Source organism: Siniperca chuatsi, linkage group LG7, assembly GCF_020085105.1.
Source record: "Siniperca chuatsi isolate FFG_IHB_CAS linkage group LG7, ASM2008510v1, whole genome shotgun sequence".
In the NCBI taxonomy this organism is placed as follows: Eukaryota; Metazoa; Chordata; class Actinopteri; order Centrarchiformes; family Sinipercidae; genus Siniperca; species Siniperca chuatsi.
This window is the reverse complement of record NC_058048.1, coordinates 28,984,595-29,011,460: the sequence shown is the minus strand read 5'-3', so window position 1 is coordinate 29,011,460 and position 26,866 is coordinate 28,984,595. Positions and strand designations below refer to the sequence as shown.

Here is a 26,866-nt window from a genome sequence, read left to right as displayed (position 1 = left end):
GTGTGGCTTTAAAAACAAATAAAAGAACCTTAAAATCAATCCTGTATTTGACAGGTAGCCAGCCAGTGCAGGGATGCTAGTACCGGTGTAATGCTGTCTCTTTCCCTGGTACCAGTTAGAAGTCTCGCTGCAGCGTTCTGCACCAGCTGCAGCGAGACAAAGAGGACTGGCCAACACCCAGCTACAGTGAGTTGTAGTAGTCAAGCCTCGAGGAGATTAATGCGGTGGTAACAGTCTTCATATTGCTGAGAGAGGATAGACCTATGTTTGACAATGTTTGCAATGTTTCTTAGCTGAAAGTAGCAACCTTTAACCACAGAGTTCATCTCTTTGTCAAATTTCAGTGCAGAGTCAAAGATGACACCACAATTCCTGGCATGGGCATGAAGGTTTGATGTCAATGGCCCTAAGTTGCCAGCTATACTCCCCGTGGTGTTGGGGGGGTTACCAAAAACAATCAATTTTGTCTTGTTATTTAACTGAAGGCAGCATTTTGCCATCCAGCATTTCACATCCTGGAGGCAGTTAAGGACGGATGTGATGGAACTGGAATCCCCCGGATTCAATGGAAGGTATATTTGCGTGTCATACGCGTAACAGTGAAGTGAGACATTGTGTTTGTGGAAGATGGAGCCTAAAGGGAGCATGTACAGAGCAAATAAAATAGGCCCTAAAATGGAAGCTTGAGGTACTCCACAAGTGATAGGGGCAGTAGAGGAGGAGAGGCTGCCAATCTTAACAGAGAAAGCCCTGTCGGTTAAGTAGGAGGCAAACCACTTAAGGGCAGTGCCCTGGATGCCAACCTGGTCCTTCAGACGGTTTAATAAAATACAATGATCAACTGTGTCAAAAGCTGCGCTGAGGTCTAAAATAATTAAAATGGCACATTTACCACAGTCTAAAGACAACAGTTGGTCATTTGAGACTTTGAGAAGGGCAGTTTCTGTGCTGTGACGAGCCCTGAAGCCAGACTGGAATTTCTCCACGTTCTTGTTGTCTAAATGAGACAGATACTGTGTGTAGACAATTTTCTCCAGTCCTTTGGACAGGAAAAGGGAGCTTGGAGATGGGACGGAAATTGTTTAGTTCTGATTTGTCAAGGTTAGGCTTTTTAATGAGAGGGACTGTTGCATGTTTAATACAGGACGGGACGGTTCCATTTGCAAGACTGCTATTTATAATAAGGGAAATTGTGGGACCTACAGTGTCCAATACTTCCTTTAAAAAGTATGTAGGAACAATGTCCAGTGGACAGGTGGTGGACTTTGTGTGAGAGATTGTGTCATAAATGTGGGACTGTGACAGAGACACAGGCTGAAAGTCGTTAAGGATGGCAGAGCAGGCAGACACCAGTGAGGGATGATAGGTGGGCGGGGAAATATTAGATCGTATGCGATCAATTTTTGTAGAGGTAAAGTTTAAAAAGTCCTTACAAATGGCTGTGGTCGGCACAGGACAAGGCAGCAGCAACAGGGTTGAGACCTGAATTTATTGTGTGGAACACAGCTTTGGGACTGTGAGAGTTTCTGGAGATGATGGTGGCAAAATATTTCGCTCTTAAAGCTTTGACAAATTGCTGATAATTTGCCAGACAGCCTTTCAGTATCTCAAGTGAAACCTGCAGCCTATCTTTTTTCCCTTGATGTTCTGCCTTGCGACATAGAGCACGGGTGTCACTATTCAGCCATGGCTGAGATTTGGCTCTAGGTTTTCTGACTGTCAGAGGGGCAACAGAGTCCGAGAGTCTCCACAGATTGAATTAAACTTTATGATTAATTGGTCTGTGTTCAGCTGAAGGGGTTAGGCCTTAATACAGCAGAATGGAGAGGAGGCTCTGTAGGCATCTGAGAAATTACTTGCAGTAAATGTATTTATAGAGCGGTAGTGAAACAAGGTGGAGAACCTGATACACTGACGGTCTGAGACACTCAAATCCTCCACATCCAGAGAGGAAATGGTCAGATCATTAGGTCCAAGGTATGGCCACGGTTGTGAGTTGGGCTGGCAACATGCTGAGTAAAGTCCTGTCCTGAGTCCATAGTTCCAAGAAATTCAGCAGTGCTGGCATTGGATTAAATGTCCAATGGAAATTAAAATTAATTAAATAATAAAAAAAAAATTTGTTTTGTCAAAATTTAAAACAACTGGTGATAAAAACTCAGTTAGGAAGATGGAATTCTGTTTCTGTTTCAAATAACAAGCCTCGGGTCTGTAGGAAATTGAAAAGTTTGCTCTGGGAAAAATAACCTTTTTCAGGAGGTGAGGTAAAACTGCTTATGCTATAATTTGGAAGGACGTTGGTGCAGAAACTTTAGGAAAAATATGGAAAAGTCCAAATTTAGTTGTGACCTCAAGTATGTTTGGAATAGCATAAAGTCAATCACAAGACTACACAATACGCAATATAGTCTCCCTGCATGGTGTTACTTCTAATGAACAGCTTTTGTGAACGTGTGAAGGATAGCTTTGCTACTGACATCAGTGCACAGTGTTACAAAGTTGTTAAACAGAAGGTAGGTAAGAGCCCTGGATCAGACAGCATTATAGTATGCATTTAACTTTTAATCAACCTCTTCAACTACAAAGAGTTCCTAAAATATGGAAACGTGTTATCATTGTCCCTGCAGCAAAAAATAAGAACCCCAAGGTCCTGAATTACCTAAGACCAGTTGTTCTCACTTTCTTGGCGATGAAAAGCTTTGAGAAACTGGTTAAACAAAGAGATACTGTGGCACGTGGAGGGACAAGTAGATCCACTTCAGTTTGCTTTGTGGATAGCACACTCACACCCTTTCATGTGTTAATTCAGCAGAGAAACTTCTTTCTCATGTAAATGTAATTTAAATCTCCTTTAATGGATGTGTATTTCTTGACAAACAGGTTCCAGTATGCCAGGATATCCCCAGGGGTGTGTTTTGTCTAGCAATCTTTTTATCCACAAATGACTGCTAAAACTGCAAATTAATGTTGTGTTTGCGGTGTGATTTATTCTTTTAAATGCTTAAATTGGATTTAGAGATTGATTGGATTTATGATTATCAGGACATAAAAGTTCTGCTATTGTCATGTGGTCTGGGCAGCTACTAAATATCTCACCCATGTTATCTTTCTACACTTTCCCGCTCTCACACAGTGAAAGAGGATATTCACTCACCTGGGATAGAAGTTCCCAATGCCACAAACACCACAGCGGTCACAGTGTCCCGGAGCCCCACGGTGCAGCCGAAGTGTGACGCCAAATCGCCGATGACGGCGGTGAGGAGGCCGATGACGCTGATGGAGACTAAGAAGCAGGCCCAGCCGTTCCAGTACTCTGTGGGCGGGACGCAGGCGAACAGAACCTTCCAGAAGATGGTGAGGAAATGCATGACGTAGTCGTAACAGGATGGAAGATGCTCCTCACGACCCTCCTCATCATCATCACCGTCACCTGAGGGGAGAAAAACAGGAGGAACATGAGGCAAAATCACGGAGAAGATTAGAGTCAGAACGGCCTTAACAAATTTAAAACACGTACAGAAACGTATCTCGCCAAACAACTGCACAGTACATGCTGACACAGCTGGTGCAAGATTGACAGTTTTCATGTACATTCAATTATAGGAACACATTGATATTAAAATCCAAACAGCATTTCCAGGGGGTTATATGCAGATGAAATATACAGACCAAACCGGAGTGGAATAATTGCCGTCTGCAGTGAACGGTTACTTTCACTAGAGGGTGGCATTGAATTACAAATCTGACTCCCACCAACTAATCATGGTTGAATAAAAACACTGGTTCATTGTGACCCTGTCTGTGTTCATGTGTTCATCCCAAAGTTGTTGTCTACTTCTATTCCTGTGTGCACTGACGTGACAGTGAGCAGCTGTTTCTGATTCTGATACCTAAGTAGAGCGGTTTGTGAAGCTGAGTTAATACATATATAACTCAAAGACACGTTGAAGTCTTTTACATCTGCTCTTAATGAGCTTTAATGACTCAAAGGACAGGTACACACCAAGTTACACTAAGTTCAGGTGGTTTGTTGCCCTTTAGCGAGTCATGATCAGTGGTTGTTATTTCTTAGTAGACCGTTGTACATTCAGGGGCGTAGGTTTGGTTTCAGAAGTGGGGAGGGACACAATGTAAATAGATACCTGATACTTTACTACAAAGAACACTGTGCTTTACTATTTTGCCTTCGACTGATATTCAATTGTAGCATCGTTTTAAGACAATATTAACGGTCAATAAAAATATTACCTGAAAAACAAGCAAAGCTGGCAGTCCCTTTTATTGACCCCTGAGCAGTGTCTGTAGCTATTCCTTTCAGCCCCAACAACCTTTACCAATAAGGTAGGAGAGTTGCCTGAGAGGCGAGACTCGGGGCAAAAAAAGACGGCATAGCACAGGCTGCTGCTCGTTAAGCTCATTGCTTTGAGTGGAATGAGTGTATAAATATTTTATCGCAGATCTTCTCTCATCTGGACGTTGGTGGCTGGATGGTAAGAAGAATATTCAGAGAGATTTCAGTAACAAAATCAACCTGAAACTATAAAAGTGAGGGGCACATGCCCCGAAATGATGCTCTTGTGTACATTCACTACTATAATTGGAGACTTGGCTTCATGTGTTTCCTCCAAAAACACTTCAGGTAATTAACCTTACATTTGTCAGAGAGCAGACAGAAGACTGTATTATAGCTGGTGGCAGTGTCTGACACTGAGCAGGGTTTAATAAACCCTTGGTTGCAGGCTGTGTGACTGTATGATGTCAGTTTTGAGGCATGTTATCATCATCAGACATGTCATCAACTCGCTCTCATGTTTTGAAAATGTAGCAAAACTCTTAATCAGCCGTTGGTGGACTTCACAGTGCAATTCAAGACCAGTGCTTTGGACTGATTTCTCTCACACTTGTCAACTTTCACCTGGGGAGCCCAAAAATCACACAGTGTAAACGGCCCAAAGACGGACATCTGAAAACAAAATCCACTGTCAGAAAACAGACAGCCTGGGTTATTTCTGAAAGGGTAGAGATGTTTTAAAGTTTAGTTGGCAAGTTTAGTCCTTTGTTTACATAAAGTTAACAGTGTGATTTTATTCATTATCAGTCAAGACAACGAGGCCAGGACCTCTAATCACAACACAACAGTAATTAGAGAGCTTGCTTAAACAGTTGCTTTTCAAAACATCATAATAAAACAAATAGATTTTAAGTCATTACTTAAAGCACGTTAGGGAACTTGGGGCGCTGGTTTACAGCATGATGAAACTTTTACAGATGGATATACTGAACGATAAACTTCAGGTAAACATTAATCACACTTACAGCAGTTGATGAGAGTGTTTCTTAAATGGTGTGAGAGTTTCCTCGTGACAGCTGTTTGTTCACTCCAGCAATATGCCTACTTACACACAGCCGTGTGGCACTATCTTTGTGGGGACCGACATTGACATAATGCATTTCCTAGCCCCTTTCCCTAACCTTAGCCATCACTACTAAGTGCCTAACCCCAACCCTTACCCTAACCCTAACCTTACACTAATACTAACCCTAAAACCAAGTCTTAACCCTCAAACAGCCCTTTAAACTTGTGGGATCCAGCATTTTGACCCCACAAGTATAGTGGGCTCCCAGTTTCTGTACCCCACGAATATAGTAAAAAAACACACACACACACACACACACACACACACACACACACACACACACACACACACACACACACACACACACACACAGCTCACCTGCGCTGACAGTAACCGCCTCCACAAACTGTTCCCTCCAGGAGTGTGTGCCGATCACCAGCGCCAAGTTGGTCTTCTTAATGAGCTTGTCAACGGTGCTCTGCCAATCAGAAGCACAACACAGCTCATTAGCAACCAATTACAGCCGAGGACAGGTGACAGAGTCACTCAGGTGAGAGTCGCTCAGCTTGTTAGCTGTGCTGGGCGGGGCCGCAGAGGCTGTGTCATATCAGAAACAACATATCTGAATTACAGAGATCAACAGCTGAGGTTGAAGTTTTAAGACACTGAAATGATGGACATATTATAATTGCAGAATCAGTGACACCTTTTAAATCACTTATCTTTAAAAAACCTTGTATTAATGCTAGTACACTGTTTTATTTCCAACATGTCTTATCTGCTTTATTACTATTATTGTTGTTGTTTATTATTGGGTAATGTATTTTTGTATTATTGTCTGATTTTATTTGCCTCATTGCTTCCTAAAATGTTTTAATCCTGGTTCAACCATGTAAAGAAAAGTGCAGTGCTGTATAAATAAAGTTTATTATTATATTATTATTATAATTTAAAGGGGCCCTCCACCAATTTTACACATGAAATTCAGTTTATTTGTCATGAGGAGCACTACTGCTACTTCAGTAGGACTACTACGATCTTATGCAGCTCTGCAGGGAGCTTTCTGAAGTCTTGAGAAGATAGACTTTGGCTTGGAGAAGAGAAACCTTTAACAGAAAGTGTGAGAGTTTACCAGGTGGGAAGAGTCTAATGAAAGATTCTGTCAAGTTTCATTGTGGGAAATGTAGCAGGAAAAGTCGGGATCTCTCCTGTGTTTTTGATTTTGACCTTTTGGGGAAATACGCTTATTCACTTTCAGGTAGAAAGTAAGATAAAGCTTGATACCACTCTCGTATCTGTACGTTAAATATGAAGCTACAGCCAGCAGCCAGTTAGCTTAGCTTAGCATTAAGACAGGAAACAGGGGAAACAGCTAGCCTGGCTCTGTTCAAAGGTAACAAAATCCACCTACCAGCACCTCTAAAGCTCACTAACTAACAAGTTATATCTCATTTGTTCATTGGTTCAGAGTTGTTATGTGCCGAACTACTTGTTGTCAATACATTGTAAACTATATTGTGGGTTATGGAAACTGGAGGTTACAGGCAGCCGGCAACAAGAGCTTAAACAACAGAACTTTAACTCACAGGGTAAGTTAACCCAAAGCACAAGCAATCATTTTCCATTTTCCTCAACCTGTGTTACACCTGCTCTATCCAGCCGTGCTGATCTTCAGTTTTATTTGCAGAGGATTTGATTTCTCATCCACATTGGCACCATTTCAGTACAATAAACCTCCATTTGTATTGGAGAGGTGTTTCTTGTAAACTGGGCAAACTAAACATTTAAATTGCCTCAAAGTAAAAAAACTATTTCTATGTATCAACAATAAAAACATCTACATATGAACAGATATGCAGAGTTTGACTACAGCTGCACGAACTCTGTCAGAACTAAAGGAAACTTAATGCTGTCATTTCTTCTGTGTTTAACTATAAAATAGAAAAAATGAGCAGACAATACAACCTACCTGCCTTGGACATATAAACCCACACTCAGACTATCAGAAACAGACACATCATTGCTCCCTGATTAATTTATTTGTGCAAACAGAGCTTCTCAGTCTACTCACATTGATCTCCTGTGTACTGAATCTAAATGCCAATCACACCAAATTGCATTACTGTCAGAGCTGGTTCTCACTAACTACAAATCATAAGAGACAAGGCCCATTATATTTCCACAAGGGGTCAAGTGACTTTGTAATCTAATAGAGGATGAGAATATTGAATTTTAGTGGACTGTGTTTTGAGTGATGATGGAACGACGGGCTCTCATTCATTCGCTTTTTAATGTTTGTTTTAGTGCTCATTCCTTTTGTTCTCTCTCCCCCTCTGTAATTCTCAAACAGTCCATGCTTCTGTTTGTTTTTAATCGGCTGAAAGTGAGGTGGATGTTTGATTCGTTTGCTTCCTCTGCTGAGTTGAACATTTCCATTTTCAAATATTGCGTGCAATAATTTGTTTGTTATTTAGGGAAAGTGTAAATGAGGGCTTATAACGGCCGCGGTTTCCTGAGAAATGCACACAATTACATGACTGCTGACGACTTAAGGAGTTTCAGTGCTTGTTGGTATGTAAATCATTTATTCTGTGCATTTCACACAAACTCGGAGACGTAAAACAATACGATACTTCCCTCAGAGGGAACTGGAACGTTTCCTTAATTAAGAATCCATCGTTTGAATTTCCGAGCAATTAAAACGGATGGATTAGCAATATAACATCCTTCTGTGTGTTGGACCTTTCGTGAATTGAGACTCGTTGCTAAGCCAGTAAAATAAACTAATTTTAATGGTTGGAGTGGCAGGAAGTGGGTCTTGGCTTCTGCGGTGGTGGTGGTGGCTGCTCTAATGTTGCTTTAAAATACACTGAGCCCAATGAACATTTCAAATATTTGGATTGCTCGCAGTCTGCTTCCTCCAATGTAGCTGTTTATGCACAAGGGAGCACAGTGGAAGCCTGAAAGGCAGACGTAGCCATGCGAGTTTAAATTCTGCATGCCTCGAGCTAGCTGCTGTATCGAGGGCAATAATTCAAACCCATAGTAGACCTGCTCGGTCAGAGGGTTAGGCTCTGGGTTCACTAGTGTGTAAAGGTGGATTATATAACATGTCCAGAAAAGCACACATTCCTGCTCTGGTTTTTGACTATAGGAAAGATTTTTTTATATATTACTTGGACAAGCTTGGAATTAAATACTGTACATATAAAGTTTTATTTTGGATGTTCAGAGTTCTTTGCCCGCAGCTCTGCTACTCTGCTGCTTCAAAAAAAAAAAGACAATTTTAGAGTATGTGTAGCCTTCTTTTGCCAGTTCTTTTCTTTTTATTATTTTTAATTACAATAAAATGATCTGGTTGAGTAATAAACTTTAAAGCTGCCATGGGCTACCATCAATAATTCATAAACGCTTATTGGCAGCCACTGCCAACCTGCACTCTACCTGGGAGCATCTGCAAATTTCTTTTTACAGCACAAAACACAAAGGGGGCGCTGTTCTTCCAGAGGAAACTACATAACGAAAACAGATGAATGGTGCACCTTGAACTCATACGACTCCTCGATGACCACCTCCAGACGGCTGTGCTCTCCCAGGATGGGCTTCCCCATCTCAGCTATCCTCCGGGCCTCCTCCTCCTCAGCACTCATCTGCCCCTCCGCCCCCTCTGTGGGAAGAAGAGGGGGAGGAGACGAGAGCAGGGAGAGGTGATGTGAAGGAAACAATAAGGACACCAACAGTGAGTGAGGATTAAAACTAAAACGCACGTCATGTCACAGATATTTCCAAGTTCTACCTCTATCAAAAATAGACTGTGAGTCAGCATTTTATTTAGAGCTGCACTACGTCACTTGTGTGCATCAACACATGAGTTGCTGTTTGTGTGTTCTCACGCAGCGTGGGAGAGGGACATGAGAAGATATCTGTGTGTGTGTGTGTGTGTGTGTGTGTGTGAGGAAGGAGAAAACCAACAACACAGCGACGCAGAAACATTAGACATGTGGATCTACAGAGAGGAATGAGGAAGAGCAGGGGTGGAAAGTTTCTTCCAAAATGTAAACACTAACATTTGGTTGGTTGGCTGCTTAACGGAAGTTCAGAATTAAACAGAAAATATTATTAATAAATTATTAATATTATTACAGGTTTAGATTAATATTAAAAAAACAAACCACAATCAGCTCTAACTTTCCCATCAGCTCGTTTGAGGCGTTCGTTGCGTGCCACACTGTGCGAGATGGCTCTAATAAAATCTTGGTCTCAGTCTGTGTCAGACTGTATGATATACATTTTAAGGCATGTCAGTGTGATGAAAGTCTGGTGAATGAACAAGCTCTGGCCATAAAGTTGGCACTTCTAGGCATCAAAAAACCTAAAAATAGGAGGAGTGTGAAGTCGCTCGTGTCCAGAGCGAAGACGACATGGAATGCCAATTTTATAAAGTGAGTTTGAGGTAAAGATGCTTTTAGCAGTAGTATTATGCTAGCTTGCCAGTGTATTCTGCATCATTTCATATGATATTCTGATTGGTTGTTTTGTAAACGGGGGTCATAGCAGCAGTCAAATTGTGTAATTTTGGTCCTAAATTTCGGTCTTTGGTGAGTAAACCATCCGTCGGTGGGTTAGGTGTTTCACAGTGAGATGTAGGACCAACCAAAGATTTCACACTTTCTCACCATTGTCAACTTTCATGTGGAACAGTGAAAAGGAGCCTTTAGGCTTTACTTTTTTATTAATTGATTTAGTCTATAAAACGATTAAACAACTAACCAATTTAAAAAGAAAAATGCCCATCACAATTCCCCAGAGCCCAAGGTGACATCTTACTTGTTCTTTCTGACCAACAGTCCTAGTCCCAAAGAGATTCAGTTTACAATGATATAAAGCCAATCCGATTGTTTGAAAAGCAGGAATCGATGTGATCATTTGTTGCGTGGGTTCTCCTGCTGGAGCAGTCAGCCAAAATACATGTGATGTGTCTTCAATCCAGCAGCCTCAGGCCTAAACGTTGCTTCTTCTACTGTCTGTAATCCAATTAAGGCAAAAACAACAAAAATATTTTGAAGAATTTGCTGTGCTAGAAATTATGTCTATCCAGCTGGTTGGATGATATAAAGTGAGATGTTGTGAAGACTTAACCTTGAACCTTGCTTCATATAGTATTTGAGAAAGAGCGAGCAACCAGAAGAGGGGATTAACACTGAGTGTGTTTCATGTCTGCTGTAAGTGGCATTTCCTCATTCGTCCCTTCTGCTCAGGAGTGACAGTAAGAAAATAAAGTATGTGTGAAGAGCAAGCTGACATTATAGCCGTCCCCTCTCTTCAAAGGCAGCCCGTGTCTAATTATGAAAAGACTGTAAGAGTAAAGCAGCATATGGCAACCGTCCCTACAGTATTCACTGACACTATTTCAAGCTGTCACACACACACACACACACACACACACACTCAACCATGGCTTCCCTTCACTTTGAGGTGCTTCCTCTGAGCAGCAACATCTTTCAGCTTTCACCAGAGAACGGGCTCCACACAGATCACCTGCCCTGCCGTGATGAGCGAGGTGAAAGAGAAATCACCTTCAGAACAATGAGCGGCAGTATGTGTCATCACTACCGCACGGCTTCCCACTTGATCCTTTAGCCTCTGAATCCTGCTTTGGCTGTGTCTAATCGTAAGTCATTTGAGGTTAAAGCTGCTCAGTTGCTTTGCACTCTGATGGCAAGAGGTATTTTGAATTTTGGAAAGTTTCAAAGACTTTATCAGGTAAAAACCATGTGATGTCAGTGACCTGTGCATACCGGGAAATTAACAAATAAATCTTCTTTACCGGGTACTAAGGCAGCGAAAAAGCATTCTGGCTGCAAGTTTGTTTTTCATTTGTAGATTTTGATTTGTCACGAGCTCAGAGGACTTCCTGCTCAAAGCTAATTTGAACTCAAGTCAGTCAGCAGGGAGGAGGTGCTCTTCTCCTTTGCAGGATGAATTGATTTAGATTTGACATGTATTTGCATTACCCTCCTTGAACCGCCACCTTAACGTGGTGGAGGGGTTTGAGTACCCGAATGACCCTGGGAGCTATGTTGCCTGGGGCTGTATGCCCCTGGTAGGGTCACCCATGGCAAACAGGTCCAGGGTGACGGGTCAGACCAAGAGCGGTTCAGAAGACCCTTATGGATTATTTAAAATCAAGGCCAGTTACGCCGCCCGGATTGGCGCTACCGGGCCCCACCCTGGAGCCAGGCCTGGGGTGGGTGCCCGACGGCGAGCGCCTGGTGGCCGGGCCTTTCCCACGGGGCCCGGCCGGGCACAGCCCGAAGGAGCGACGTGGGGCCGCCCTCCCGTGGACCCACCACCCGCAGGAGGATCCGTAAGGGGCCGGTGCAGAGAGATCTGGGCGGCAGTCGAAGGCAGGGGCTTCGCGACCAGATCTCCGGACACAGAAACTGGCTCTAGGGACATGGAATGTCGCTCGCTGGGGGGGAAGGAGCCTGAGCTTGTGCGGGAGGTTGAGCGTTACCGGGCCAGATATAGTCGGCCTCGCCTCCACGCACAGCCTGGGCTCTGGAACCCGCCTCCTCGAGAGGGGCTGGACGCCCATTTCTCTGGCGTTGCCGGGCGGGGAGAGGCGGCGGGCTGGTGTGGGCCTGCTCATAGCCCCACAGCTCAGCCGCCACGTGTTGGAGTTTACCCCAGTGAACGAGAGGGTCGCGCCCCTCCGCCTCCGGGTGGGGACAGGTCTCTCACTGTTGTGGCGGCTCACGGGCCGAACAGCAGTGCAGAGTACCAGGCCTTCTTGGAGTCCCTGGGAGGGGTACTCAGACAGTGCACCACCCGGGACTCCGTTGTTCTACTGGGGACTTCAACGCCCACGTGGGCAAACGACAGTGACACCTGGAGAGGGGTAATCGGAAGGAACGGCCTCTGATCTGAACCCGAGCGGTGTTCAGTTGTTGGACTTCTGTGCTAGTTACAGTTTGTCCATAACTAACACCATGTTCAAGCACAAGGGTGTCCATCAGTGCATCGTGGCACCAGGATTACTTTAGGCCGGAGGTCGATGATCGACTTTGTTGTCGTATCATCTGATTCTCGCCGCCGCGTGTCTTGGACACTCGGGTGAAGAGAGGGGCGGAGCTGTCAACCGATCACCACCTGGTGGTGAGTTGGATCCGCTGGCGGGGAGGAAGCCAGACAGACTTGGCAGGCCCAAGCGTATCGTGAGGGTCTGCTGGGAACGCCTGGCGGAGCCCTCTGTCAGCAGGGTCTACAACTCACACCTCCGGGAGAGCTTCTCCCAGATCCCGGGAGGTTGGGGACATTGAGTCCGAGTGGACCATGTTTTCCACCTCCATTGTCGGCGCGGCGGCTCGTAGCTGTGGTCGCAAGGTTTCTGGTGCCTGTCGCGCGGCAATCCCCGAACACGGTGGTGGACGCCGAAGTAAGGGATGCCGCCAGGCTGAAGAAGGAGTCCTATCGGGCCTTGTTGGCTCGTGGGACTCCCGAGGCAGCTGACAGGTACCGCAGGCTAAGCGTGCTGCAGCCCGCGGCGGTCACAGAGGCAAAAACTCAGGACTGGGAGAGGTTCGAGAGGCCATGGAGGAGGACTATCGGTCGGCCTCAAAGAAATTCTGGCAAACCGTCCGACGGCTCAGGAGGGGGAAGCAGTGCTTCACCAACACCTTGTACGGTGCGGGTGGAGAGCTGTTGACCTCGACTGGGGATGTTGTCGGACGGTGGAAGGAATACTTTGAGGATCTCCTCAATCCCGCTGTCACGCCTTCCGAAGAGGAAGCGGAGGCTGGGGACCGGAGGCGGACTCATCCATCACCCTGGCCAAGTCACTGAGGTTGTTGGCAAGCTCCTTGGTGGCAAGGCTTCGGGGGTGGATGAGATCCGCCCTGAGTATCTTAAGTCTCTGGATGTTGTGGGACTGTCTTGGCTGACACGCCTCTGCAACATCGCGTGGCGGTCTGGGACAGTGCCTCTGGACTGGCAGACCGGGTGGTGGTCCTCTGTATAAGAAGGGGGACCGGAGGGTGTGTTCCAATCACAGAGGGATCACACTTCTCAGCCTCCCGGTAAGGTCTATTCCAGGGTACTGGAGAGGAGAATTGTCCGATAGTCGAACCTCGGATTCAGGAGGAGCAGAGTGGTTTTCGTCCCGGTCGTGGAACACTGGACCAGCTCTATACTCTCCATCGGGTGCTCGAGGGTTCATGGAGTTTGCCCAACCAGTCCACATGTGCTTTGTGGATCTTGAGAAGGCATTCGACCGTGTGCCCCGGGCGCTTTGGGGGAGTGCTCTGGGAGTATGGGGTCCGGGGCCCTTTGCTAAGGGCTGTCCGGTCCCTGTATAACCGGAGCAGGAGCTGTGTTCGCATTGCCGGCAGTAAGTCAGACCTGTTCCCGGTGCATGTTGGACTCGCCAGGGCTGCCCTTTGTCACCGGTTCTGTTCATAATTTATATGGACAGAATTTCTAGGCGCAGTCAGGGGCCGGAGGGTGTCCGGTTTGGGAACCACAGGATCTCATCTCTGCTGTTTGCAGATGATGTCGTTCTGATGGCTTCTTCAAACCAGGACCTGCAGCATGCACTGGGACGGTTTGCAGCCGAGTGTGAAGCAGCTGGGATGAGAATCAGCTCTTCCAAATCTGAGGCCATGGTTCTTGACCGGAAAAAGGTGGTTTGCTCTCTTCGCGTGGGTGGGGAGTCCTTGCCCCAAGTGGAGGAGTTTAAGTATCTCGGGTCTTGTTCACGAGTGAGGGACGGATGGAGCGTGAGATTGACAGGCGGATCGGTGCAGCGCCTGCAGTGATGCGGGCGCTGTATCGGACCGCTGTGGTAAAGAAGGAGCTGAGTCGAAAGACAAAGCTCTCGATTTATCGGGTCAATCCACGCCCTGCCCTCACCTATGGTCATGAGCTTTGGGTAGTGACCGAAAGGACAAGATCGCGGATACAAGCGCCGAAATGGGCTTCTCCGCCGAGTGGCTGGGCGCCCTTAGAGATAGGGTGAGGAGCTCAGTCACACGGGGAGCTCGAGTAGAGCCGCTGCTCCTCCACGCCGAGAGGAGCCAGCTGAGGTGGCTAGGGCATCTGATCCGGATGCCTCCTGGACGCCCCCTCGGGAGGTGTTCTGGGCATGTCCCACCGGGAGGCGGCCCCGGGAAGACCCAGGACACGCTGGAGGGACTATGTCTCTCGGCTGGCCTGGGAACGCCTCGGGATCCCCGGAGGAGCTGGAGGAAGTGTCTGGGGCGAAGGAAGTCTGGGAGTCTCTGCTTAGACTGCTGCCCCGCGACCCGGCCCCGGATAAGCGGAAGAAGATGGATGGATGGATGGATGGATGTGCTGTGCTGAGATTCACAGAGGCCAGTTCAGCTGTGATCAAAATGTAAACAGACAAAGCATTCTGGCTGCAAGTTTGTTTTTCATTTGTAGATTTTGATTTGTCACGAGCTCAGAGGACTTCCTGCTCAAAGCTAATTTGAACTCAAGTCAGTCAGCAGGGAGGAGGTGCTCTTCTCCTTTGCAGGATGAATTGATTTAGATTTGACATGTATTTGCATTACCCCTCCTTGAACCGCCACCTTAACGTGGTGGAGGGGTTTGAGTACCCGAATGACCCTGGGAGCTATGTTGCCTGGGGCTGTATGCCCCTGGTAGGGTCACCCATGGCAAACAGGTCCAGGGTGACGGGTCAGACCAAGAGCGGTTCAGAAGACCCTTATGGATTATTTAAAATCAAGGCCAGTTACGTCGCCCGGATTGGCGCTACCGGGGCCCCACCCTGGAGCCAGGCCTGGGGTGGGTGCCCGACGGCGAGCGCCTGGTGGCCGGGCCACCCCCACGGGGCCCGGCCGGGCACAGCCCGAAGGAGCGGCGTGGGGCCGTCCTCCCGTGGACCCACCACCCGCAGGAGGATCCGTAAGGGGCCGGTGCAGAGAGATCTGGGCGGCAGTCGAAGGCAGGGGCCGGCGACCAGATCTCCGGACACAGAAACTGGCTCTAGGGACATGGAATGTCACTTCGCTGGGGAAGGAGCCTGAGCTTGTGCGGGAGGTTGAGCGTTACCGGCTAGATATAGTCGGCCTCGCCTCCACGCACAGCCTGGGCTCTGGAACCCGTCTCCTCGAGAGGGCTGGGACGCTCCATTTCTCTGGCGTTGCCCGGCGGGGGAGGCGGCGGGCTGGTGTGGGCCTGCTCATAGCCCCACAGCTCAGCCGTCACGTGTTGGAGTTTACCCCAGTGAGCGAGAGGGTCGCGTCCCTCCGCCTCCGGGTGGGGACAGGTCTCTCACTGTTGTGGCGGCCTACGGGCCGAACAGCAGTGCAGAGTACCAGGCCTTCTTGGAGTCCCTGGGAGGTACTAGACAGTGCACCACCCGGGGACTCCGTTGTTCTACTGGGGACTTCAGCGCCCACGTGGGCAAGCGACAGTGACACCTGGAGAGGGGTAATCGGAAGGAACGGCCCCCTGATCTGAACCCGGCGGTGTTCAGTTGTTGGACTTCTGTGCTAGTTACAGTTTGTCCATAACTAACACCATGTTCAAGCACAAGGGTGTCCATCAGTGCCGTGGCACCAGGACACCCTAGGCGGAGGTCGATGATCGACTTTGTTGTCGTATCATCTGACCTCGCCGCGTGTCTTGGACACTCGGGTGAAGAGAGGGGCGGAGCTGTCAACCGATCACCACCTGGTGGTGAGTTGGATCCGCTGGCGGGGAGGAAGCCAGACAGACTTGGCAGGCCCAAGCGTATCGTGAGGGTCTGCTGGGAGCGTCTGGCGGAGCCCTCTGTCAGCAGGGTCTACAACTCACACCTCCGGGAGAGCTTCTCCCAGATCCCGGGGAGGTTGGGGACATTGAGTCCGAGTGGACCATGTTTTCCACCTCCATTGTCGATGCGGCGGCTCGTAGCTGTGGTCGCAAGGTTTCTGGTGCCTGTCGCGCGGCAATCCCGAACACGGTGGTGGGCGCCGGAAGTAAGGGATGCCGTCAGGCTGAAGAGGAGTCCTATCGGGCCTTGTTGGCTCGTGGGACTCCCGAGGCAGCTGACAGGTACCGGCAGGCTAAGCGTGCTGCAGCCCGTGCGGTCACAGAGGCAAAAACTCAGGACTGGGAGAGGTTCGGAGAGGCCATGGAGGAGGACTATCGGTCGGCCTCAAAGAAATTCTGGCAAACCGTCCGGCGGCTCAGGAGGGGAAGCAGTGCTTCACCAACACCTTGTGCGGTGCGGGTGGAGAGCTGTTGACCTCGACTGGGGATGTTGTCGGACGGTGGAAGGAATACTTTGAGGATCTCCTCAATCCCGCTGTCACGTCTTCCGAAGAGGAAGCGGAGGCTGGGGACCGGAGGCGGACTCATCCATCACCCTGGCCGAAGTCACTGAGGTTGTTGGCAAGCTCCTTGGTGGCAAGGCTTGGGGGTGGATGAGATCCGTCCTGAGTATCTTAAGTCTCTGGATGTTGTGGGACTGTCTTGGCTGACACGTCTCTGCAACATCGCGTGGCGATCTGGGACAGTGCCTCTGGACTGGCAGACCGGGGGTGGTGGTCCCCTCTGTATAAGAAGGGGACCGGAGGGTGTGTTCCAATCACAGAGGATCACACTTCTCAGCCTCCCGGTAAGGTCTATTCCAGGGTACTGGAGAGGAGAATTCGTCCGATAGTCGAACCTCGGATTCAGGAGGAGCAGAGTGGTTTTCGTCCCGGTCGTGGAACACTGGACCAGCTCTATACTCTCCATCGGGTGCTCGAGGGTTCATGGAGTTTGCCCAACCAGTCCACATGTGCTTTGTGGATCTTGAGAAGGCATTCGACCGTGTGCCCCGGGCGCTTTGGGGGGAGTGCTCTGGGAGTATGGGGTCCGGGGCCCTTTGCTAAGGGCTGTCCGGTCCCTGTATAACGGAGCAGGAGCTGTGTTCGCATTGCCGGCAGTAAGTCAGACCTGTTCCCGGTGCATGTTGGACTCCGCCAGGGCTGCCCTTTGTCACCGGTTCTGTTCATAATTTATATGGACAGAATTTCTAGGCGCAGTCAGGGGGCCGGAGGGTGTCGGTTTGGGAACCACAGGATCTCATCTCTGCTGTTTGCAGATGATGTCGTTCTGATGGCTTCTTCAAACCAGGACCTGCAGCATGCACTGGGACGGTTTGCAGCCGAGTGTGAAGCAGCTGGGATGAGAATCAGCTCTTCCAAATCTGAGGCCATGGTTCTTGACCGGAAAAAGGTGGTTTGCTCTCTTGGCGTGGGTGGGAGTCCTTGCCCCAAGTGGAGGAGTTTAAGTATCTCGGGGTCTTGTTCACGAGTGAGGGACGGATGGAGCGTGAGATTGACAGGCGGATCGGTGCAGCGTCTGCAGTGATGCGGGCGCTGTATCGGACCGTTGTGGTAAAGAAGGAGCTGAGTCGAAAGACAAAGCTCTCGATTTACCGGTCAATCCACGCTCCTGCCCTCACCTATGGTCATGAGCTTTGGGTAGTGACCGAAAGGACAAGATCGCGGATACAAGCGCCGAAATGGGCTTCCTCCGCCCGAGTGGCTGGGCGCTCCCTTAGAGATAGGGTGAGGAGCTCAGTCACACGGGGAGCTCGAGTAGAGCCGCTGCTCCTCCACGTCGAGAGGAGCCAGCTGAGGTGGCTAGGGCATCTGATCCGGATGCCTCCTGGGCGCCTCCCTCGGGAGGTGTTCTGGGCATGTCCCACCGAGGCGGCCCCGGGAAGACCCAGGACACGCTGGAGGGACTATGTCTCTCGGCTGGCCTGGGAACGCCTCGGGATCCCCGGAGGAGCTGGAGGAAGTGTCTGGGGCGAAGGAAGTCTGGGAGTCTCTGCTTAGACTGCTGCCATGGATGGATGTATTTGCATTAAATTATTTCCCACTGCAACTTCAATTTTCAACAGAACATAAGGCTGCACTATTTCAGAATCAATACAGACATCCCAGACTCTATGCTTACGTCATTCTTTCTTCTGCTCTCTCTGTTTTGTAATAAATCCAAGAACAATTTCCATGTAAACAAATCAAAATGTTTTAACGTCAACCCATTTATTCTCTCTTTTGCCTCCCACAAAAAGTAAAATAATATCAAAGTATAGAATGATATATATGATAAAGCACAGCCATTGCAGACTCTATTCGGTTGTCTAAGAAAGGCCACAAACGCAGTCATCTATCTGCATCAGCACACAGTGACGGCACACAAACAAGCCCAGAGTGTGGAGCGTAGACTCATTTGTAAGCGTTTCTTTCCAAACTGTTCTTTTGTGCTGTGCTGAGATTCACAGAGGCCAGTTCAGCTGTGATCAAAATGTAAACAGACAAATACCCCTCGCACCCCCAAGCAATGCTAAAAGAGATGCCAGAAATGTGAGCCAGGCCATTACAATGTGGTACAGAGTAAACAATGGCCTAGCTGAGCAGAAAACCTGAGCAGCGGCAGGATAAACGATTGCAGCTGAAAGAAATTGTGGCATCTATTCAAATGTATTGCAAATGAAAATAAATTACAAATTACAATAATGAGTGTCTATTTATGGGTACACTCGATAAAACTTAAAGGAAATTTCAAATGAATGCAGCTTTTTAACATTTATCTTTCACAAGAATGCTGATTTAATTTCACCACTGGTCTTTGAGTGCACTTCCTGCCGTCATTATCAATAAAGTTGAACTGGTGACCCTCGGAGCTACACGTGTCAGGGAGCCTACACAGACTCCACCGGCTCCACCCACCACAGTCATCAGATCCCAATCACCAGACTACTGATTTCACTCACCTGTCTGCCATTACCCACCTGCACTATAAAACAGCACTCCTCCAGTTCACTCACTGTCTGGTCTCAACCCTGTGGTTACTCCTGATTCACGTCCCTGCAGACTAGCTACCTGTCCTCTGGATTCCCTGCAGCCCGTGTGTACCGTCTAGAAACTGATGAACCCACAGAAATTGTGGCAAAAACAGCATGACATCAAGCTATAAGCCTGTGTAAACAGGCTTTTTTTTCCAATATATGGTGTAAGTTAAGGGCCAAGTTCACTGTTGTGAAAAAACAAGATCAGCAGGAAGGCAGCAGAGCAAATGAGTCACGCTGAATTCATCGTTCTCTCTCTAAATGTGTTTAGATGTGGGTTAAACTACTGCTTCCAAATATTTCAGATTCAATATTAGCAGTAATTGGCTTTGGGGTAATGTTAAGCAGTTTTAATTGTCGGGTTCCTCATCAACAGATCAGATCAAACTCAGATTTAAAGCGGAAACGATTGGCTGATTAATCGATTAGTTGATCGACAGAAAGTTAATCTGCAACTGATAATCGAATAATTGTCATTTTTCAAGCAAAAATAGCAAACATTCCCTTGTCAACTGTGAGGATTTACTGCTTTTCTCTGTTTTTATATCATTAAAAACTAAATATCTTTGCGTTTTGGACTGTTGGTCGGACAAAACAATACGTGAAGATATCAAATTGTAACAGACATTTCTCTTTATTTTCTATTGTCTATAGAACAAACAATTAATTGATTAATCAAGAAAATAATTGTCAGATTTATCGATAATGAAAGTTAGTTGCAGCCCTACTCAGATTTCCTGACAAATCAATCAGTTTGACGTAGAAGAATCCCATGGTCTTACCTTGGCTGAGCAGCAGAGCTGTAAAGAAGACAGAGGGGGAGGGAGAATGGACAAGAAAAAAGCAAGTAATTCAGCACACATTCGGCCAGACAGCAACAACGGAATCAAAGGCTCATCCGAATAATACATCAAACTCCACTCTACGTTCAGATGAAAGTGCAAACACAAATTCACAAATACTCACAGAAAAAATTTGGAGAGAGTTCTTAGATAAAGGCTCCTGTGTACGTCACTTCACTATGGTAAAACTCTTATTTTGTCTTATTTTCATCTTTTTCACTCGCACTCTCTCCATCACTTTCTATTCTGCTCTCCCTGTTTTTATATTTACCATTAACAAAAATCTCTTCTCTTACAGCTAATAGTGTTTTTGTTAATAACACAAACGGTGACTGCTTCTTAGGCTGTCTGACATCTAAGAAAATCTTCTGAAATTCAAATAAATACTCCTCTCTCTCTGTGTCTTTCCACATCACAAAGAAAAAAGGAGGCAGTGTTATTGTAGTGACAGACAATGGATGAATCGATGGGTCCCTGAATGTGTGTGTGTGTGTCTTTGCGTCTAACATAAGACAGAACTTTATTGATCCCTGTGGGTAAAGTGGGTCACTGAAGAAGCGAAAAAACACAACAAATAGAACAAAAACCCAGAAAAAACAAACCAAAACAGCACAAAAATATGCAGTAGTTTGGATTACTTGGAAGAATTAAAATTTTCTACTTAGCGGTGCTTATTTAAATATGAACTAAGCAGTGACAGATTACAAAGTTTCACTAACCATTAAAAAAAACCTGGTAAACAGCATCATTGTTTGTATTTTATATTACATGAAAAGCAGAGCGATTAACCCAACAAAACCCTCCACGAAACTGGTGCTGATACCATACCTGAGGATCAGTACTGATACCAGAACAGTTCATTTTGGTTATCAGTACTGAAAAATCCAGATTTCTTTTTTTAATGTTTTTATAAAGAAGACAAAGTTCTCAAATGTTAAATGTTGTCTAAACACAAGCCGCTGTACGAGGACTTTGCCTAAATTAAATTGTCTAACTATGATTTCTAAGAGGATTTATGGACATTTTTTTGCGATCAGAGAGACAACTTGAATGCTATCCTCGGAAAGTGTTCCACGTTTGTGTGTTCATGTTTGACTGAGTTACGACCTCGAGACGAGTATAAATTTTGAATGAATGAATTGGCCACTAAGGGTCTTTAAAGTACCTTAATTGCCTCCATGAGCTGTGTGTCCCAGCCACTACTGCAGCTCCAACTGCTGACCGAGTTGATATGTGGGCCAAATCAGCGGCCAGACTACACTAACTAACTAAAAACCTTTTGTTTTTAGAACAGCGGCATGCACCTGTCCCTTTCACTTCACACACATCTGCCTCAAGTCTCTCGCTCTGGGGCCCCTGCAACTCCTCCCCTGTGCCATCCTGAGGAGGCCCGCCTCACAGTTTGAAAACCTCTGGTCCAGGTGACTTGTTTGTACTAAGTCAATGTGAACATGAACCAGACCAGAACTAAAAGACAACAATGCATCATATTGTCTCTTGGTCTGGGTGTAAAAGTGTCCTAAAACTGTTTTGAATGAAATCAGGAACTTTCTGAACCTCCACTTTTCAGTACTTCAATACTTCGATACAGATGCAGTTTGGTCGGTACGAAACTAGCAGTGAGGTTCATTACCCAGCCCTGTACATGCTGTCTTGTAGTTATGGTTGATCAACAGTGCTGTGAGGCCAAGACAAGTTTCTCTTTGAGGACAAATAAAATAATCACATCAAATCCAGTCAAAAAAACATACTGTGTGTACGTACCTGAGATTCCTCTCTTAAGCCAGCGTGGCTCCTCCAACACAATGAAGAAGTTTTCATGTTTTTCATATTCTTCATCATCAATTATCCTCACCTGGAAAGTCTGACTACACACACACACACACACAAAGAGACAGAAAAAAACATTTTGACACACAGAATATTGTATTTCTGCAAAACAAAACACACAATCTCATGTTTAGGGGAGCATCCATACACACACTTGTATATGCAGACTCATCCGATGATTTACGTTATGGGGACTTGCGTTTTGTCACCAAAAGGAAGGCGAGTCCCCACAATGTGACTGTGTAAACAGATTTATGTCCCCACAACATGAGTAATACATACCCACACACACTGTCAGTCATTGACACACAAATTAGGTACAGCATTTCATCAATAGGTAATGTAGCGCTCGCAGGGCCTTCACCATAGGTTGTCTGTGTTATCGACATGCTGGTCGTGCAAACCTCAAGGCCCATGAACATGTATTAACACACACAAACACACGCACACACAGTATAGAGCTGCCCATATGGTGGTCTCCCTCCTGCCGTCTCTGATCAGGACCAGCTGCTGTGTAAATCAGAGCAGAAGGAAGCAGGATGCAGAGAGAGGACACAGGATCAATAAGTCAGTCAAAGGTGGGAGCAGGGGAAGAAGGTAAAAAAGTAACAAAAGGAGGCAGAAATAGGAGAATAAAAAAGAAAGCAAGAGATTCAGCCAGAAATAAACAGTAAAAGTGAGAGAAAGGTATGAGAGGGCAGATTTTGTGATGATTATACAGTTTTGTTGGATCTTTTAGATTTAGATATGTGCTCATTTTCAATGTAAAGGTGCTTTAGATAAAATGTCAGGACATTGTATGTTTCACTAATTATATTTAAAATACTCTATTATTCGTGGTAGCTCAGTCTTGAGATACTGCGGGAACATAGTAATGCTGCACTATATGGGACTCTCATTTAATTCCTATTTACTCACATGCTGTATGTTAAGCGTTTTGCTGGATATTCATAATTTCATTTCATCCATGCAGTTTGCACAAATACAAATGTATAATATAAGGACGGAGATGACTGGTCTGAATATTACTGTACTGTGGTTGTACAAGCTTTTTTTTTTTTTTTTAGCCTTTTTTGCCCTGCACTGTGAGGGAAACAATTATTTTTCTAGACTGATCTGACATGAGAAAAACTGTCTCATTCATGGGGTTTTGTGGTTTGTGAAAGTGATTTTATTTTCTTTGTCCAAAGTTGATAATAATTGAGTGATACATTTATAGAATGCCCTTAATAAGGCAAAGAAGGCGTACGTTTAATTTCCCTGTGTGCATGTTGTCCGCTTGTTTCCAGCAGAAAGTTGTGACCACAACACTGACATATCATCACCTTTTAAGCTGATATGGTGAACTTGTTAGCAAACAATTGCTTATTTACACATCCAGCAGTCATGTTGTGTCCACCTGATGAATATACGTCCAATATTCTCTCTCTGTTAGCTCTGTTGTTGGTCTCCACCAACTTCTGAGGGAAATATCAGGCTGTTTAGCTGCTAAATGCTCCACTATGTTCACCAGCTAGTCTCTAACTGTGTCTGTCTGCTGTCTGTTGCTGAGCTGGTAATGTACAGTGGGGTTTTTACAGCTTTTTCTCTGAAAACAGCAGCCTGCTGCGGTTTAACATGACGCTATGTGAGCGGTGAGAGTGAACCAAAACAGTTAAGTTGTGGGCCGGACAGATAAACGAGCTGAAACTATAAAGCTCTGTGAAGCTGAGGGGAGCTGCAGATTTAGCTGATAATTCTCAGACAAGTTCATCACTATGAGCGACCCTTTTCACTTTGTCACATTGTTTTCACATTGTTATTGTATATGTTAAAATAATGATTATAGCCACTTTAAATACAAGAAAATGAGACAAAACAAGAACACACAGTATATGCCATTGTCAATTTGACAATGGCATATACTGTGTGTGCAGGATCTTCAAAAAGAGACTGTGTTCACAGAAACTTTCCACTGGATAAATTTTAGTTTGTGAGGGCGACGGTACTGACACTGAGGAGAAAAGGAGCGACAAAGTATTAAAAGAAAAGAAAAAAAGACAAAGTGAGTCAGACAGGCTTTTATGCCACATGGCGTCGGCCATTTGCGAGGTATGAGGAATGATGGCTGGAGGAGAAGAAGTGATGATGACAAGACCTATTAGTGTCTCTGAGGACTGCCGGACTGAAATGTCACTATGGAAACCAGCTCACTGAGAGCAGATGAAAATCTACACTGACAACAGGCAGAGAGGGAGAGATGGATAGAGAGAGAAAGAAAATTAAAGATGGAAGGAAAGGTATGGAGAGGAGGAAAGGAGAGAGGGAGAAGGAAGAGGAGGTGAAGGAAGGATAGAACAAGTGGTTAAAGACGAGAGGGAGAAAATGGAGCATGCAGGGAAGGAGTGAAGTCAAGGACAGTAGAAAAATCACCCAGAAGAATTGGGCTACTGCTAGAAAGAACAAGGGAGGGACGTATGAAGAAGGAGGACGGTCTGGAAGAAAAGGGTGCATTCATAAGAAAAGGAGCAATGCAGGGGAGTGAGAGAAAATATAAGAGGAAGGGGGAAACAGAGGGAGAGCAGACCCATGGTGAGGGAAAACTGAAAAGCAGTGAAGTAAAGAATTGATAGACAGAAAGTGAAAAAATGAAAGAGAATGGAAAAGAGAGAGATGGATAGATGCAATCAATGGCCAGTCACACTGACTGGAGAGCAATGTGGCGTGAAAATGACAGAAATTAAGGAGGGAGATGATTAGATGAGGTGAAGATGAGCAGATAGAAGCATAATAAAACAGCATGGCAGGAGAGTTACGGCAATGACCGCTGAAAGCACAAACTATATTGACACTTATATCACACGTCTCTCCAAAGTTTGTCCATGAAAATGATTTCAATTTAATTTACAAACTCCTCAAAAGCGAACATTTGATGTGTTACAGACAATGGGGTAGTTAGTGGTACGCAATAATATTTTACTTTTATGCATTATTATTATTATTTGATTTGGTAATCATAAATTATGTATGAACAATTTACTTTTAGCTAACAGGTTGTACATGTAAAACCTCAAATACTCCCACACAGTGAAAGCAACAGTTATAAAAATAAAAAAATACAGCTGTAACAGTCGTTGCCTGCAGGTGGCACGAGTCGTAGAATTGCAGTAGTCATTAATTTGTTTGCCTGTAGGTGGCGACATTAAAATGTCTACATGTGGAGGTCTGATGTTGATGTTACTTTCTTTTCCTATAGGTGCCGCATGTTGGCATATTGGTCTCACCAAACCTTCCCCATTTGGAGAATCTGCAGCCAACAAACCATATATGAGTTAATTTACAAATTTGTGAGTTTTTGAGCAAGTTACAAACCAGTTTCATCTACAAAAACACGGGAAATGCCCCCGATTACACGAGGGAAGGATATAGGTGAATATATACTCTTTTTTCTATACAATCCATTCCATTCTTACAATTAACTCAATAAATCATTCCACTTTTTCAGCTACACTTCCACATTGAAGGAAAATAAAATAAACAAAGAAATATCTGAGGTTCAGCTTCATCCTTGACCTTAGAAGCAAAGAAATACATTTTTGGGTGTGATGACCAAATGCATTCATTATATGTTATATGTAAAGTTGGGCTACTGCAGGCAAACTCATATTAAGTAGTTTTGTCACAATGACATCACTATACAGTAGGTGTTTGCAAAGCTTGCTGAGGTAGTGGAGGATCGAAAATGGGTGGTGAGACAGGAAAGCCAGCATCCTGGTCATGACAAATCCAGTTTCTAAGTTTCAAGATGGCAGTGTGGAGCAAAAAAAAAAAAAAAAAGACCACAAGCAAAGCTCCTGGTTCCAGGGACGGACGGAGACAGATGTGGGCTAACAAGTCCAGTTCCCAGCAAAGGTCTTTACTATGATTCTACATGACATGTTGTGATCAAGACGAGCCAAAACTGCTCTCCTGAGCTCTGAGAGGAGGGAGTCTCCTCGCAAGACAAAGAGAGGTAAAAGTACTCTGAGTTGGCTGCAGAAGCATGAAGTACTGTGGAACTGCAGTCACAGCAATTTTCACAGTCAAAGTTGGATCTGGAGGCTTGTCAGTGCATCATCAGTGATTAAGCAACTGAATGTAGTTGGACAGAAGCTGAAAAAGGCCACAGAGGGCAGATAAGACAGAAAGAGGAAGCTTGTGGCTTTAGATGAGGTGACAACATTGTCAATCCAGCAGTAGAAATGTTCCAGGTACTTGGTTTGAGGCTTTATGCGAAGGGTGACACATATTCAGACATGCTGACATCATTAACCACTTGAAGAGCAAACTAGAATGAATTCCCACTTAAGAGCAGAGCCAAGGTGGTGCTGAGACTGTGAAAAAAGTTTTCCATTATCACAGAAATATACTGAGATCCATCCACTCACCCATCACCAGCCCTGTCTCACCTAATTCAGGTCTCTGTCAGTCAATGAACCTGCCAGTTTACATCAGCCTAGAGCTGCTGGAATCAATATCACACAAGCAACAGTCCATTCGAGTTTGTCACATGTGCTGCACAAACGTAAAACCTGCCCTCTGAAACAAAGAAACACACCAATGTAAAAGGCATTAAAAGATGCCCTCACCAATTTATTTCACAATTAATCATCTGGTATATTCCAGTAAGATTTTTATACTTACAATGAAAGAAAATTAGCTTAATTAAACTTGAGCTAATACAGAATTTTTACTTTGCAATTTTATCCACATAACTTCATGACCGACTCCAGAGGCTGATTGAGGAAAATACATTATAATGGAGGTGTCAGACTTTTTTTAACAGCTAAATAAGGAGATTACATTCACACTTCAGACACCCAGCAATTAGGGACCCGACCACTCCTAAACTCGTGAAAAATAAGGTCACACTCAAACACACCTCGGACACTACACGTACAAACTCTTGCTCTTCACACAATCTTAAAGAGGATTCAACATGAATGTGCTGGGCCTCCCCTCAG

The 26,866-nt window shown here is 45.6% G+C and overlaps 1 protein-coding gene across 8 annotated transcripts in view; it reads right to left on the bottom strand.

The window, feature by feature from the left end:
• slc8a2b (solute carrier family 8 member 2b) overlaps positions 1–26,866 on the bottom strand; it is a 165,196-nt gene that overhangs the window by 6,000 nt on the left and 132,330 nt on the right. For all 8 annotated transcript variants that reach the window (XM_044202644.1, XM_044202643.1, XM_044202646.1 and 5 more), the window contains 5 exons: positions 21,819–21,922; positions 19,995–20,012; positions 8,900–9,024; positions 5,736–5,835; positions 3,155–3,430 (listed from right to left, as the gene is read on the bottom strand). In XM_044202644.1, the coding sequence (XP_044058579.1) occupies positions 3,155–3,430; positions 5,736–5,835; positions 8,900–9,024; positions 19,995–20,012; positions 21,819–21,922 (623 nt within the window). The remainder of the gene's footprint in view (positions 1–3,154; positions 3,431–5,735; positions 5,836–8,899; positions 9,025–19,994; positions 20,013–21,818; positions 21,923–26,866) is intronic.